We start from the raw sequence: 13,548 nt of genomic DNA on the forward strand, positions 1-13,548 counted from the left end.
AATTGTAAGAAGAAGAATAGGAAATATTACATACAGTCACATTTTCCTATGCAAGCTCATTTTACTGTGGGTGAATGTAGGAATCGTTCTTGTTTTTGATCATTAGAAGAATTAAAATGTGGGCCTGGCCATAACTTACATCCACATGTACTGTCATCAGCAATGAACATTATGTTGTTATGCACAGTTGAACATTGATGATCCACAATTGTACTGTATTATCCAAAAACTCAATTTAGAGGACCACTGAAATGAAAAGAGCCTCATTCTGCAGAACACTTTCCAACAAAAATCTAACCTGGCCTTATTGAAGGGAGAGGTTATGAGCCCTGGCAACTGTAATCTTAACATGGTTATGTTAACTTACATCCACAATAAGATTTAACCACTGATCCATTTTTCCATTCAGAAGATTATTTTAAAAAAAAATGGAATAGTCTGTGTCATATGTCATTTAGCCTCAGACAATTTTAAGACCTTCAAAAAGACAGCAGACAATAAAAAAATACTCACCAAAAGCAGTGAAAAGCTCGCTTCCCTTCCGCCAAAATCCCTTGAAATACTTTAGTAAGAAGAGCTATTCAAGTCTGATAAATGCTGCTTGAATCGTCACTTGGCAGTGCAAAGTAGGCTATAAATTGAGCTGACCGCTAACAGCTAGATCTAACAGTTCAATCCAGGTGCCCAGGTAACAAGCACACATCAAAAATCACAATAAAAACGTTAATATTTAATTTTTGTTATCGCTACAAATCTATGAACATAATTGTAGGCTAATTGAATAAATGACACATAAGCGCTCGGCTTAAATGCGTTTCCTTACCGTTGTTGAAATCATTTAGAGACCGTCGCTTCGTCTCCCCTCTTCATGCTGTTTTCTGATGTAATCAGATCTATCTAGCCTATACAGATAAATTGGTCCAGTCTATCAATCACAGGTCCAGTCAGAACCATGGACAGCGTCGGTCATATAGAGTTATGTTGGGTGATGCTGTGGGATTCCTGTGGTACTGTGGTAGATATTTGTGTTTTTATGGTTTTTGGTTCGCTTTAACCATGCCTCAATGTTCCTTTCTGCATGCACCAATTTTCAAGTCTTAAAACTGTAGGCTATTACTGTATGTTACTCTTATATCCAGAACAGCACAACAAATAATTGTAATTGTCAAATTCAGCATCCTAGGTAAGTCCCATCCTAAAGGCTAATGGAATGCTTGCAGTTGCATGCTTGTAGTTCAAGCACATTAATTCAACAATCAGGGGCTATACTGGGTCTGAGAGCCTAATCTAATATATCAGCCGATATATGATGAAACATAAAAAGTAAATTATGTCAACAATAGGGACAGGTGAAATTAAAAATTTGCCTTGAATTTAAAACAGTCAAAATAATCGACGATAAGAAATTAATTCAAAATAAATCTGTAATCAAATCCCCTCAAAGTAAAGAAAGGAAGCATCATGAAACAGTAGATAGCAGCAACACATTTTTTTCCCCACAAGGGGGCGATATAAAATTTAGTGCGCGCTAGTTCCCACAGTGAGGGAAGGGAAGCTGCACCGTAAACATGGCTGACAGTGGAGTGACAGGTGAGTTCTGGGACTGAATAACAGCTTAACGTTACAACCCTGTCCCATTACTTGTCATTGCGTTGTGATGGATATAGCATCAAAATGTCTTGCGCTTATAACTTGCGTGTGGAGCTCCTTGGGTTTGCCTTCTAAGTTAATTTTCCAGATGCTAGTCAGTACAGCTAACGTTAGCATCGCAACCAAGTTACTGGAGTGTGTGTTGCATACCGTGGCCGCCTGTTACATATTGCTATTGAATGATATTGCATCAGCCATACATGTAGGCTTCTTATCCAATAAAATAACTCAGGGAGTCGATTTGTAGTTATCAGTACATTCTGGGAATATGATACTAGCGAACCAATGCTCAAACCGGCACAGTTAGCATGATGCAAAACAAGCAAGTTCATAGTTGTAACGAGCTAATAACCTCATCAACACTGAGGGACAGGCAGCTGGATACAGGATGCTCATGTCGCTCAGTCCTGCCTCTTATGCAAAGTGCAACATAAGCGAATGACAACCATCTAAAGGTTATCGATGTAATCAGCAACCCAACGGTTCAGCTGACAAATTCATCCTGTGATCGTCTTACAGATGGACCTGAGAAGCCAGATGACATTGCACGTGTAAAGGTTAGTATCGCTTTTTTTTTTTTTTTTTTTTTTTTTTTTTTAAGGATTCCGAGTTATTCAAGCCTAGTTTACATGCTGTGTTTATATGATACACACCTGACCTACGTGTGATGTTGTGTTTTTATCCCTCCTCGGCACCTCCAGAACGAGGGAAAAGAGCTGACCAAAGAGGAGAAGCAGCGGCTGAGGAAAGAGAAGAAGCAACAGAAGAAAAACAAAGAGAAAAAAGATGACAAGGCCTCGTTGGAAAGCGAGAAAGAGAAGAAGCCCGTCAGTTCAGCCCCGGCTTCACAGCCAGCTACACAACCCCCAACACAGAAAGGTGCCTATTGTTGGTGCAAAATGCAGCACCCGTTAGGCATTGTGGTGGATCTTGGACTGCATGATAATATATGACATAAATCTATTTTTCACTTGCTGATGAGTAGATTAGTTGCTGGGTTCGGTGACATTGAATTTTTAGATGCACTGTACACTCTACTTTCATGCAACTTTACTCATGTCTATGGTTTCAGTCAAGAAACTAGTCTCTCCATCAGCGGTCCATAATTACTGTCTCTAATCCCAACCTTGTGTCTCCTCCAGCTCCTTTAGCGGCGCCTGCCCCTGCAGTGGTTCTCGTGCCCGTCTCAGAACCTCCTGCCCCGGCAGACAAGCCCGCTAAGAGCAAAGCAGAGCTGAAGGCTGAGAGGAGAGCCCGGCAAGAGGCTGAGAGGGCCTCCAAACAGGGCAAGAAGGGAGAGGCGGGACCACAGGCCGCCGCCGGCAAAGCCAAGGCACCGCCCAGCGAGCTGCAGCCAGGTACTGTAACAGCCAGGAGACGGGGCAGCATGACACTTTCTCATCCTACAGAATCCCGACTGAACTCAAAGACCCATCATTTTGTGGAGAAAGTCTCATTCATTATTTATTTGCAGTGGTAAAGAGGCTCCCAGAGCATATCCAAGTGGACAACCCCGAGGTTTTAAAGAAACTGGCCAAGAAGTTGGAAAGGCAACAGGTCAGCTGCTTTATATTGTCATTTCAGACCTTTTTACCATGGCAAAATGCTTACTGAATACTGTGTGTTACTGATGTATAACCACCAGTCATCATAACCACCCTCATTCCTCACTGCATGTGATTGTACCTAACATTTCTTGCAGACGCCAGGGCACAACGCTGATAGACAGGTATTAGGCATCAAGGTCTGGCCCTCTTAAACGTGTGCTGTTGTGTTTTTTATCATTCTAATTGCGCTCCACCTCTTCGTCACTGCAAAGTTTACGAGAGGGATGAGGACAGGGACGGTTTGTCAGCGTTGATGTGTTTATATATGCGTTGTTTGAGAAGTTGATAACTACCTGTGTCCTCTGTTTTCTGTGCTCTGTGCTTACCTACAACACAGAGCTGTTTGCTGTGCAGGTTTTTGGTTGTAATCCGCACTACTAACCTGTTAAAGTTTTTTGTTGTTATTTGTTTGGAGAGCCACAACGGTGTGGTGATGACATTACATTCATTTGGAGTTTTAGTAGTTAGAAAAAAAATCATATGTAAAAGTTATTTGTTTCCAAAGTTAAACATGAATAGGCCTCTCTCTGAAATTGCTGTGAATTTAGCCTATCACAAGTCAAAATAGCATTTTGGCTCTTAAAGGACCATTGTTCTTCCCTAGGGTCCAGTGAATTTTACTTCAACTGTATTTTGGATTACGCCTAGGCTTTGCCGCAATGGAGGTGCTTCCGTTGTTATCCTCATGACCCAGCTTTTGACCTCTGAACTGCTTTGGGCACTGATGGCACTGGAACATAATGTGTTATATTTCAGATCCCACTCCGGTTGGACTACGGCTACAAAGTCAGCCTGTTTTCTCACCTCCACCAGTACAGTCGCAAAGCCCCTCTCACACAGCTACTGAGGTAAGCTGACTTTGACTTTTCATACACAGCATATCAGAAAATTACGTAGTGTCTAATGTCAAAAGTGTTCTGCCAAGAAGACTTGTATTTTGTTCACGTAGTGTCAGGTTATCTCTCTTGATAGAAAATAAAGTGTTTCGAAATCCTAGTTCATATTCATTTATACCCACATTATTTAATTGAATCCACTTGATCCATTATTGACTGTGTTTGTCTGCGGCAGCATTCCCTCCTCAGTGATTCACCCCGCTGTTGTGCGGCTGGGTCTGCAGTATTCACAGGGCATTGTGGCAGGATCCAACGCTCGCTCTGTCGCTCTGCTGCACGCCTTCAAGCAGGTGCAGTGCCATATACCATACATTCATTCATTCATTTTGACTGCTTTACCCATCCACTTTACACATCCTATCCTCTTTCCTGTATTTAGACTTGATTGTACGTGATGTTTTCTGTTCTTAATGGGTGGTTTGACTCTGTTTTTGTAGTTAAAGGATAAGGCTGGTGTTTTTTAATGCATACCGTCAACAAATCCTATGAAAATAACAAAATCAACAATGATTTTGTCTTGCCAACAAGTCTCGTCCATGTAGCCGGTGCCCAATGCAGCCATGTCCCAGCAGCCATAGAACTCCATTGTATTAAAAAAACGATTAAAAACACGTCAAAGAGCCATGCCGTTGCTCTGGGCAACGTATTTCATCATCACGATGCACCGGGCCAGCCGACTTTTTCCTCAAACAACTTAATAAACCAGCTGTAAACACGTTTGCGATCTTAAGAAAGTAGTTCCGTAGCACCAAAAATAGTCCCCGGCGTAATGAAGAATTTGTTCCCATTTGATTTGGTAATAACTACAACAGCCTGACTTTTCGTGGTAACAGCGATTTTTTTAAATGTAAACTATGTCTTTGTGAGCTGTATTTCAAGGTTTTTAGCTTACAATTGGAGCCAGTGACTTCCGGGTTGACGGCTAAAAACGGTACATGGGAAGTCAGAAAGTAACGGGAGTAGAGCAAACGCATTGTTGATTTTGTTATTTTCATAGGATTTGTTGACGGTAAGCAATGCATTAAAAAACACCAGCCTTATCCTTTAAGTGCAATGTAAGTGCATAGGTCACTTTACGAAATGTTAACAGAAATTGGAGATACTCATCATAGCCATAGGCTGTTTTTTTTAAACATTTGACTAGTTTGTAACCAGAACTTGTTGAAAAATAGTTTGGTTAGCTCTCCAATATGACTACTACAACAGAAAAGATGTTTTCTCTGTTACCTGTTTTTCACAAACAAGGAAAGACATGGGAAATGAGATTTTAACAGTGAGCATAATAGAATGCCACACGTCTGCACTGATGATGGGGTGTCTCCAAACTGCATTAAAAATATGAGGATGACATATCAACTGAAATTGTGCCGTCTCTTTAAAGTTAATGAAATACAACTGCATCTGTTTCTGTCCAGGTAATAAGGGACTACACTACGCCTCCCAATGAGGAGCTGTCTAGAGACCTGGTCAACAAGCTGAAACCCTATATCAGGTACAAAAAATGTTTTACATCTAATCCTGTATCATCAACATCCTGCGTTAGCTTTGATAGGACCTGATAAGTAAAAGTAATATGGCAGACCATAGAGGCTGTTGCTTCTACCTATCCTCTTGATTTGTAACCTCATGAATCAAGTTGACGGAACACTTAACATTTTGAGCTACACTGAAATTTGACTTTGCTTTTTTTGTCTTTTTCTCTTGCAGTTTTTTGAATCAATGTCGCCCTCTGTCAGCCAGCATGGGTAACGCAATCAAATACATCAAGAAAGAGATCTCCAATATTCCTAGTCAATGCAAAGAAGAAGAGGTTATTTTCACACCTGTTTTTTAGTTGGAGTTTAGCCTGAAGTCATACATTTAGTGTGTTGCAGCTCACATATCGCATACACATTATATGAGTTATATAGACTTAATGTTCTTGAGTTTCAGTATGCGTGTCCATTGCTTCCCAACTCATGCATTCTCTCTCGCTCTGTTCAGGCAAAGAGCAAACTGCAGAGCTGTATCGACCGCTACATCGAAGAGAAGATCATTCTTGCTGCTAAAGCTATCGCCAAGTACGCCATAGAGAAGATCAGTGATGGAGATGTCATTCTAGTTTATGGATGGTGAGACACTCAAATCTGACATTTAGGCAGTTCGTGTGTGTGTGTAGAACTTTCTGCATTGTTTGTAATGCTGAAGAAATACATTGCTCATGTATCCAGACTTGAACCCCCTTCTTCTTCCCCTTCCCTCGCCTCTATACTCTCACCCACGCTCACTCTCTCCTAACGTCACCCTCTCTTATTTCCTCTCCTCTTCCGTCTCTCCCTCCTCTCAGCTCATCGCTGGTCAACCACATCCTGTGCGAGGCCTTTGAGAAGAGCAGGAAGTTCCGTGTGATTGTGGTGGACAGCAGGCCCAGGCTGGAGGGCAGGGAGGCCCTGAGGCGCCTGGTCCAGAGAGGCATCAGCTGCACCTACGTCCTCATCTCAGCTGTCTCCTACATTCTACCAGAGGTGATCGCAAAACATTCATACATCATAGCCTTAGTGGATAGAGCAGGGCGTTAACATTGCTGTATTAAGGCACAGGTTTTCTTTATTCAGTAGTTTTGTGTGAATATGTCAATATATCGTAGAAGTGTCCTTGTGTAAGTTGTCCTTTTTAATCATTAACTCTGACCTCACAGGTGTCGAAGGTGTTCCTCGGTGCCCATGCTCTGCTGGCCAACGGTTATGTCATGTCCCGCGTGGGGACATCACAAATCGCTCTGGTGGCCAAAGCCTTTAATGTGCCTGTGCTGGTGTGCTGTGAGACCTACAAGTTCTGTGAGAGGGTGCAGACAGATTCCTTCGTGTCCAATGAACTAGGTGAGGAAATGACACCCAGTCGCTCACTGGAATTATTGTATGAGCAAAGCCAAAAGTGTCTGTGCAGCTGGTTTACTGAAGTGGTTTCCTGGTGTTCACTCCATTTACCTCAAACATAGTTCTATGAATTGATATAAAATTATTGCAACCATTATAAACTTAATGCAATACCACATGCATTACTCCAGTATAGTCCATGGTGTGTAGACCAATTATGTCAATAGAAAAATCAGAAATCTGGACTCTGGATTCATTAGTCATATTTACTTCACGTATTTGTCAACAAATGTTTTGCTATGCAGGGCTTCATCAGTGTCCATTATAAAACGCCATCAGAATCACACTGTTGGCCAAGTTATATAGACGAGGAATTTGTCTTCATCTGACTTGTCATGTCCATGCCAGATGACCCTGATGACCTCATCGTGACCCGGAAGGGGAAGACCCAGCTGGAGCACTGGCAGGAAGTGACCTCACTGGGCCTGCTCAACCTGGTCTATGACGTGACTCCGCCCGATTTCGTGGACCTGGTCATCACAGATCTTGGAATGATCCCCTGCACCTCGGTCCCTGTGGTGCTGCGGGTCAAAAACATAGACCTGTGAATTTTCTCCGCTCCACATCAGTCAGATCCGGTCCAAGCCGGTCCGAGTCAAGAGGCTGTCTCTCCGCGTCAAGATGGAGGAGTCTGTGTGTGTGAATGCTTGCACACAACACAAAATATCGTGCTTTTGGCATGCAATAAATATATATCTGAAATGGCATATGCTTTTTAAACAGAGTCCATGTGTGTTTTGTGGCAGGATTGGCTACTTACAGGATATTGTGTATTGGGCTGATGGGGTGAGGCAATATGAGGACTGTAAAGGTAAAAAGGTAAATCCATACTCCAACAGTTGGTGTTGGAATGTAAGAGTTCTGTCTGTAATATTGGGTCAAGGCAAGATGTTTTAATTGGCCACTGTTGTAAAGTGTTTCTTTACAAGACAAACATTTAATTGCCATTACTTAGTAGGATTCCAATGTGGCTGACAACATGCTCTTCATTTTTAACTAACTGAAATTTGTTTCCCTAATTACTGTTGGAGCTCCAACATCTGTCGCAGAGGAATTTTATAGCCGATATAAAATCTTCAGACTAGAGCTACAGGCTGGAGCTGTGTGAGGACGAGTAGGACATTAACAGGTAGTAAAATCTTTTTGGGAAAAATAACTAAATAAAAAATTGTTACAATGTAGTTTACACACAATCCTGCTCGTTCCTTTAAAACAGTTCTTAATTAGTCTGAAATTATGTATTGACTATACTTGTTACACAATTAGTGCATTGTAGCCATATTGCATTAATGTGATATATTCAAATAATTTCAAAAATATATACATTTGTTTACACTCTGGCCACCTGTTCATCTGACATAATGAAGACTGTCCTCCACTAAAGACACTGTGCTCCTTTTGGGTCAATTGTGACATTTCCACAGATACAGACTTTTATATTAAAAAAAACAGTTTCTTAGTTTATAGTTAGAAATTGAGTCCTGAATCTCAATGTCAACAGGCATCACTTGACCATTTGCCCATCAACAACAGGACAGTTTCCAAGATATCACACGTGACTAATGAACAAAATATACAGACAGACACAGATCCATACTGCCAAAGATATCATGGAGGATAAAAATAGTTTAATGTTTCACTACACCATCAATGAAACATACTGGCGTTCTGATATTACCAAGTGATATCATCAGAACTGAACAATATATTGCAGTATTTAATATCCAACTCATTATCCAACAATCTCATAATAGAAATTATAACTTTACAAATTCCAGCACAGGCATAAAAGCTCTGTTAAGCTTGAACCTCAGTGGTTCACATTGTGATTCATATATTAAAATTGACTTGGTTTCTGCTGTCAGTAAAACACGTTATTGCACATGCAATTAACTATTGCTCCAATTTGCCAAAATCCACAAATTTCCCAAAAAACACAAATACATGCTTGAAGATATGAAGTCCCAGTGATCATGTAAATGTACAGAGTTTGGCACAGTTATGACAGTGAAGCAAATCTCTCAAATTATGTTTAACACATCCTCTTAATTTCATTCATATCTTATGTCAACTCCAAGTAAAAACATACAGTGATTGATGTGGACTAGTGGTAATTAATGATACAACTTTAAAACTAATGTAAAACAATAATTAGAGCAATGTTTGTTCAAATACCCTTCTTTCTGAAAAACTGCACTGTGATACTATTGTAAAAAAACATATCACTGTCAGTTTTAAATATTTCCCCTAAATAAAACATAGCTGCCTTGCAAAGGTAAAACAGTCATAAAACATTTAAAACAAGCCTGGGGTGGGGCCACCGCAGACTTTGTGTCAGCATTTTCCCTTTCACGTCAGTCAGTTTCAGTTCAGTAGATCACTGCAGGGTCTAAGAATAAAGCCAAAAGCCGGGGGAAAGCAGTTCAACCTCAGACTGATTTGGCCTTGCGTCTCTGGGTGACCCACAGCAGGATGGAGATCAGGACTGTGGACGCCCCAAGAGGCCCAAACACCTGGACAGCTGGAAACCCCCCCTGTTAACAAAAACAAAGATTTAACTGCAATAACGGTATTATAGTAATTAAATGGTGTATTTTTTGAAACAATAACACTGATGATTCCTATTGAACTGACCTCTCGAAGACACTTGTACCCATGGTAGTTGTCAGTACAGCTGCACTCAAAGAAGCCGGGGCCGTAGGGGGCGCAGAGGGAGTTCTCCGGACAGTTTAAGGCTGTGGAGTGTCAACAGTTGTCAGATGAACAGATCTACCAACAGATCTCTAAATTACCAGTAATTTAGTTTTAGATTTGACTTCTCTATATGTACAGTGTACACAGTATTTCGAATGCAATAGAACAAGCAAAATCAAACACTCCACTGTAGAAATCACTGGCATTGACTAGAGACAAGTTCACAACAATGAACATTAAAAGGACAGCTGGATACTATATTAGGGCTGCAGCCAACGATTATTTTCGTTATCGATTAATCTATCAATTATTTTTTTGATTAATCATTTAGTATAAATGTATAAAATGTCAAAAATAATGGCAAATGCTCATCTCAAGTAACCAAAATTGCTGAGTCTGACCAGCAGCCAAAAAACCCCAAAGTATTGATTTTATAATGATATGAAATGGAGAAAAACAAGCAAATCTTAGCATTTGTGAAGCTGTAACCAGCAAATATTTAGTATTGTTACTTGCTAAATTTTTTGTTTTCAACAACTAATCGATTAATCAACTAATCGTTTCAGCACTATACTATATATCCTGTATATAGGAAATCTCAGACAGGGACTTACACATCTGTCCAGTCTGGTTACACACATTCCTTTGGCCTTGACAAAGACGATTTCCCTCCTTGACCTCCACCTTTTCCCAAGATGCATTGCCCCCTGGACAAAGTATGTTTGGTGGCAAAATCCTAAAGAGCCAAAGAAATAGAATAGGATTATGAAAACATACAGATAAAATGAACATAATTTCCAAAAGAAGTTATCATGGGTCAAGTAAATTTTTTTATAACGGTACTTACATGTAATTTAACTCAATAAATCCTCGAAACACTGAGTCATTGATGCTGACAATGGGATTGAGTGAGAGGTCTCTGCAAGGCAAAAGTTTATGAAATGTTATGAAAGTAAAAAATATATGTGTATAAATCTGTATAGTGTTATATAAATGTTAATAATAAACAGGAAGGAGACATGGTCATAAATTCCTTCTATAGGAAAGGGTTCTGGTGGTTCTGTACTTTGTGGGATCCATTTCCTGAAATAGTTGGGCACGGATTTGCACAAAACGTGGTATGAAGGTTGGTTATGGGCCAAGGAAGAACTGATTAACTTTTCATGTCGGGTGTGGCATATCACCAAAAGGTGCATAACTTCCTTGTGGGGTGTTGTCAGACATGGCGGAAGTCTGTGCTCTACTGAGCACATTTTCTAGTTTTTAACAGGTTGGGACACAAAATGGGTTCTGGGCATTTTGCTGATGGGTCCACAAATTAAAAGAATGAGTCTTGGTCCCAGTCCATGGGAGAGACAACAGTTGTCAGTTGGGTCGAAGGCTGAAAACTTTTCAAAAATAATATAGATAATTCTGAAGAATCGCCTTCATCCATGACATATTTTTCTTCTGAGTGTAGCAATGACTTGCCAACCCCTTCTCTATGACTAGGTCGCAACTGAGCGGGAGATGTTTGTGGATTTGTGGAATGCATTTTCTACCACTATCACAAAACTGGAAGGCTCATAAGATCAATATGTAGTGATCAGCATTGTTCTTGTTCTTTAGAGTCACTGAGGAAGTCTTTAGGCAGGGGATGTCATTATCTCAGCTATACTTTGTACAGTATGTAGTTTAAAGTGTAAGAGACTGTATTTACATACATCATTAGTGCTGTAGATGCTCCCTGAAGATCCTCCACATGAGCTAATGAACAATTGGATAGATCCAACCTGCATAAGAATAAAAAAAATAAAACAGTGTCAATACACTAATAATATATACTTAACATTATGCAGTTCTATCCTTTAAAGTTGCAGGGGCATAACCTTCATAATGGGCTATTATATAGGGACATGTAGCTACACTTACAGCGTAGTTTAAATAGCCTATAGGACGGTCTAAATAGAGAATATGTGATCAGAAAAAGAGTGTCGGACTGCAACACCAGTGCTGCCTTTCCGTGCTCCTCATAAACTCGTACTTCTGACATCAAAGGTCGTAAATACGACTTGTCGCGCATTCAAGTGCTTTTGGTCGGAAAACATAACAAAATGGGCCCTGTAACAAGAGCATTTTTTGATGGCTGATGTTGTTTTACTTTACAAAGCAATTGTCACAGAGACACTTGTTCTGCAGCAGCAGAAAGAAGAGGAGAAAATTCACATCAGGCATGCAATCGATGTTTTAATGAATTTACTAGCCAAAATTTGATGTTTAATTCATCACTTAGGCTATACCATCATTTGTTGACGTGGCTTAAATGCATCACATCTATGCAACACGGTAATCACAGAAAATTCCGACTTTCCCAGTTATGTTTACCACTTTGTTGGGTCGTTTATGTTCGCGCGTGTCTTAATTCCTACATTTCCGACAGCACTCGAAGGCAACTGGCATCAACATCCTTACCCGATGATGTATTCCGGTGTGCTCGTGTTGTCGTTTCTGAGGCAGCAGCGCCCATCTGTCCGACCTGCGGATGAGGTGCAGAACTGGCCCACCGCGGTGCCGTTGAGGACCGTCCCGTTACAGAGGCTACATACCTGTGATAAACAAACAACCGCTTAGGGATGACGATGTTCCCAACGCTTCCTTCACTGACACCTACTGTACATCCACCAAAACACGCTATTATGCAATGATATGTAATTTGGCACTTATTTATTCCTACTATATAATTGTTATACTGCTTAATCACGCCCTTACCTGCAGCTCAGTCAGTTGGTAACTCGCGTAAAAGCATAAATTAAAGATGAATATAACCACTGCTGGTTTCAGCTGGCAGCACCCAGCTCTCATTTTCGTAGACTGAAGTCATATGACCTACTGTAGGAGCTGCACGTGACACGAAGCACGGCTTTATCCCAACACTTTTCCACCAGCCTCTTTGGCCATGTTTAACCTTGGCCCGCTCGTTGATATTAATCTGAAAATGCCACCGGCTTAGCTTGCACTAAAACTGTAGCTAAATGTCGCCTTTTGACTTCCCTCTAGTTTGTTGCTTCCAGCAATGTAAGAGGAAAGAGTGGACAGAAGCGGCAGGGGTGTTTGAACGCAGCCAAAGCGTTCAACCGCCTATTTTTGCGCTGCATTTACGCATAGAGTCAAGCGATGATGCGTTACAATAATAAAACGTAGGCATATTTAACTGCCCCTGTAATGAATAGGATGTTAAATCGACACTGTGTTTAAATACGCACAATATTTTATAGCACCTAAACAACGCATTAGCTATTTGGCGAAAAGGAATTAAGTGTTTCCAACTCATTCAATCTAGAGACTGATATTGCTGCTAATAAAAGGCCTTAAATTTAATTTAATCTTTTTTACGTATTAGCATTTTAAAAATCTTTCATGTAATTCTTTTTGTTTTTTCAAGTCAACGATTCGATTTTTGTAATATGACTATCGCCCACCAATCAAAGCACACATTTGAACGAAAATATTCTGTCATGTTAGTATTTTACTTCTGAATTTGTTCACGACATCTAGGAACAGTTTTACTCTTGACTGTACTGATCTAATGAATTTTGACTGCGCTCTCCCTGTCGCTCTGGGTTGAACCATTAAGGTGGGGACGTCGAGTTAGAGGAGTCAAAAGAAACACATGTAGAGCAAAATAATTGAAAGTTATATTTTGTTATGGTTATTTTAGTGTAAGTTATGTTTAAAGTTTGGAAATTGTGACCGAAGTTATGCCTATTTATCCACATTTTCCAACATACAAAGGGACGGCCACCCCCG

The 13,548-nt window shown here is 40.5% G+C and overlaps 2 protein-coding genes across 2 annotated transcripts; one reads left to right on the plus strand and one right to left on the minus strand.

The window, feature by feature from the left end:
• The first annotated feature begins 1,534 nt into the window (after nt 1-1,534).
• On the plus strand, nt 1,535-8,204 carry eif2b4 (eukaryotic translation initiation factor 2B, subunit 4 delta). The gene is made up of 13 exons (XM_071916421.2): nt 1,535-1,590; nt 2,170-2,207; nt 2,352-2,529; nt 2,793-3,008; nt 3,125-3,207; nt 4,014-4,105; nt 4,329-4,443; nt 5,569-5,645; nt 5,861-5,963; nt 6,137-6,264; nt 6,480-6,657; nt 6,831-7,011; nt 7,417-8,204. Exons 1-13 carry the CDS (start codon nt 1,569-1,571, stop codon nt 7,614-7,616), a joined length of 1,611 nt encoding a protein of 536 aa, XP_071772522.1. The 5' UTR covers nt 1,535-1,568; the 3' UTR covers nt 7,617-8,204.
• A 472-nt stretch (nt 8,205-8,676) lies between these two features.
• On the minus strand, nt 8,677-12,825 carry atraid (all-trans retinoic acid-induced differentiation factor). Its single transcript, XM_071916429.2, has 7 exons — nt 12,511-12,825; nt 12,214-12,347; nt 11,466-11,534; nt 10,610-10,681; nt 10,377-10,498; nt 9,703-9,803; nt 8,677-9,602 (listed from the first exon to the last, which is right to left on the minus strand). The coding sequence occupies exons 1-7, from the start codon at nt 12,601-12,603 to the stop codon at nt 9,498-9,500; spliced, it is 696 nt and encodes a 231-aa protein (XP_071772530.2). The 5' UTR covers nt 12,604-12,825; the 3' UTR covers nt 8,677-9,497.
• Nucleotides 12,826-13,548: the final 723 nt, after the last annotated feature.

This window comes from Centroberyx gerrardi, chromosome 18 (assembly GCF_048128805.1).
Source record: "Centroberyx gerrardi isolate f3 chromosome 18, fCenGer3.hap1.cur.20231027, whole genome shotgun sequence".
In the NCBI taxonomy this organism is placed as follows: domain Eukaryota; kingdom Metazoa; phylum Chordata; class Actinopteri; order Beryciformes; family Berycidae; genus Centroberyx; species Centroberyx gerrardi.

Coding starts and splice junctions, on each gene's coding strand:
- eif2b4 (XM_071916421.2), top strand. CDS start 1,569: ATGGCTGACAGTGGAGTGACAG. Junction 4,106..4,328: donor CCTCTCACACAGCTACTGAG/GTAAGCTGACTT, acceptor TGTCTGCGGCAG/CATTCCCTCCTCAGTGATTC. Junction 7,012..7,416: donor CTTCGTGTCCAATGAACTAG/GTGAGGAAATGA, acceptor TGTCCATGCCAG/ATGACCCTGATGACCTCATC.
- atraid (XM_071916429.2), bottom strand. CDS start 12,603: ATGAGAGCTGGGTGCTGCCAGCTGAAACCAGCAGTGGTTATATTCATC. Junction 11,535..12,213: donor ACACCGGAATACATCATCGG/GTAAGGATGTTG, acceptor ATTCTTATGCAG/GTTGGATCTATCCAATTGTT. Junction 9,603..9,702: donor GGTACAAGTGTCTTCGAGAG/GTCAGTTCAATA, acceptor TTTTGTTAACAG/GGGGGGTTTCCAGCTGTCCA.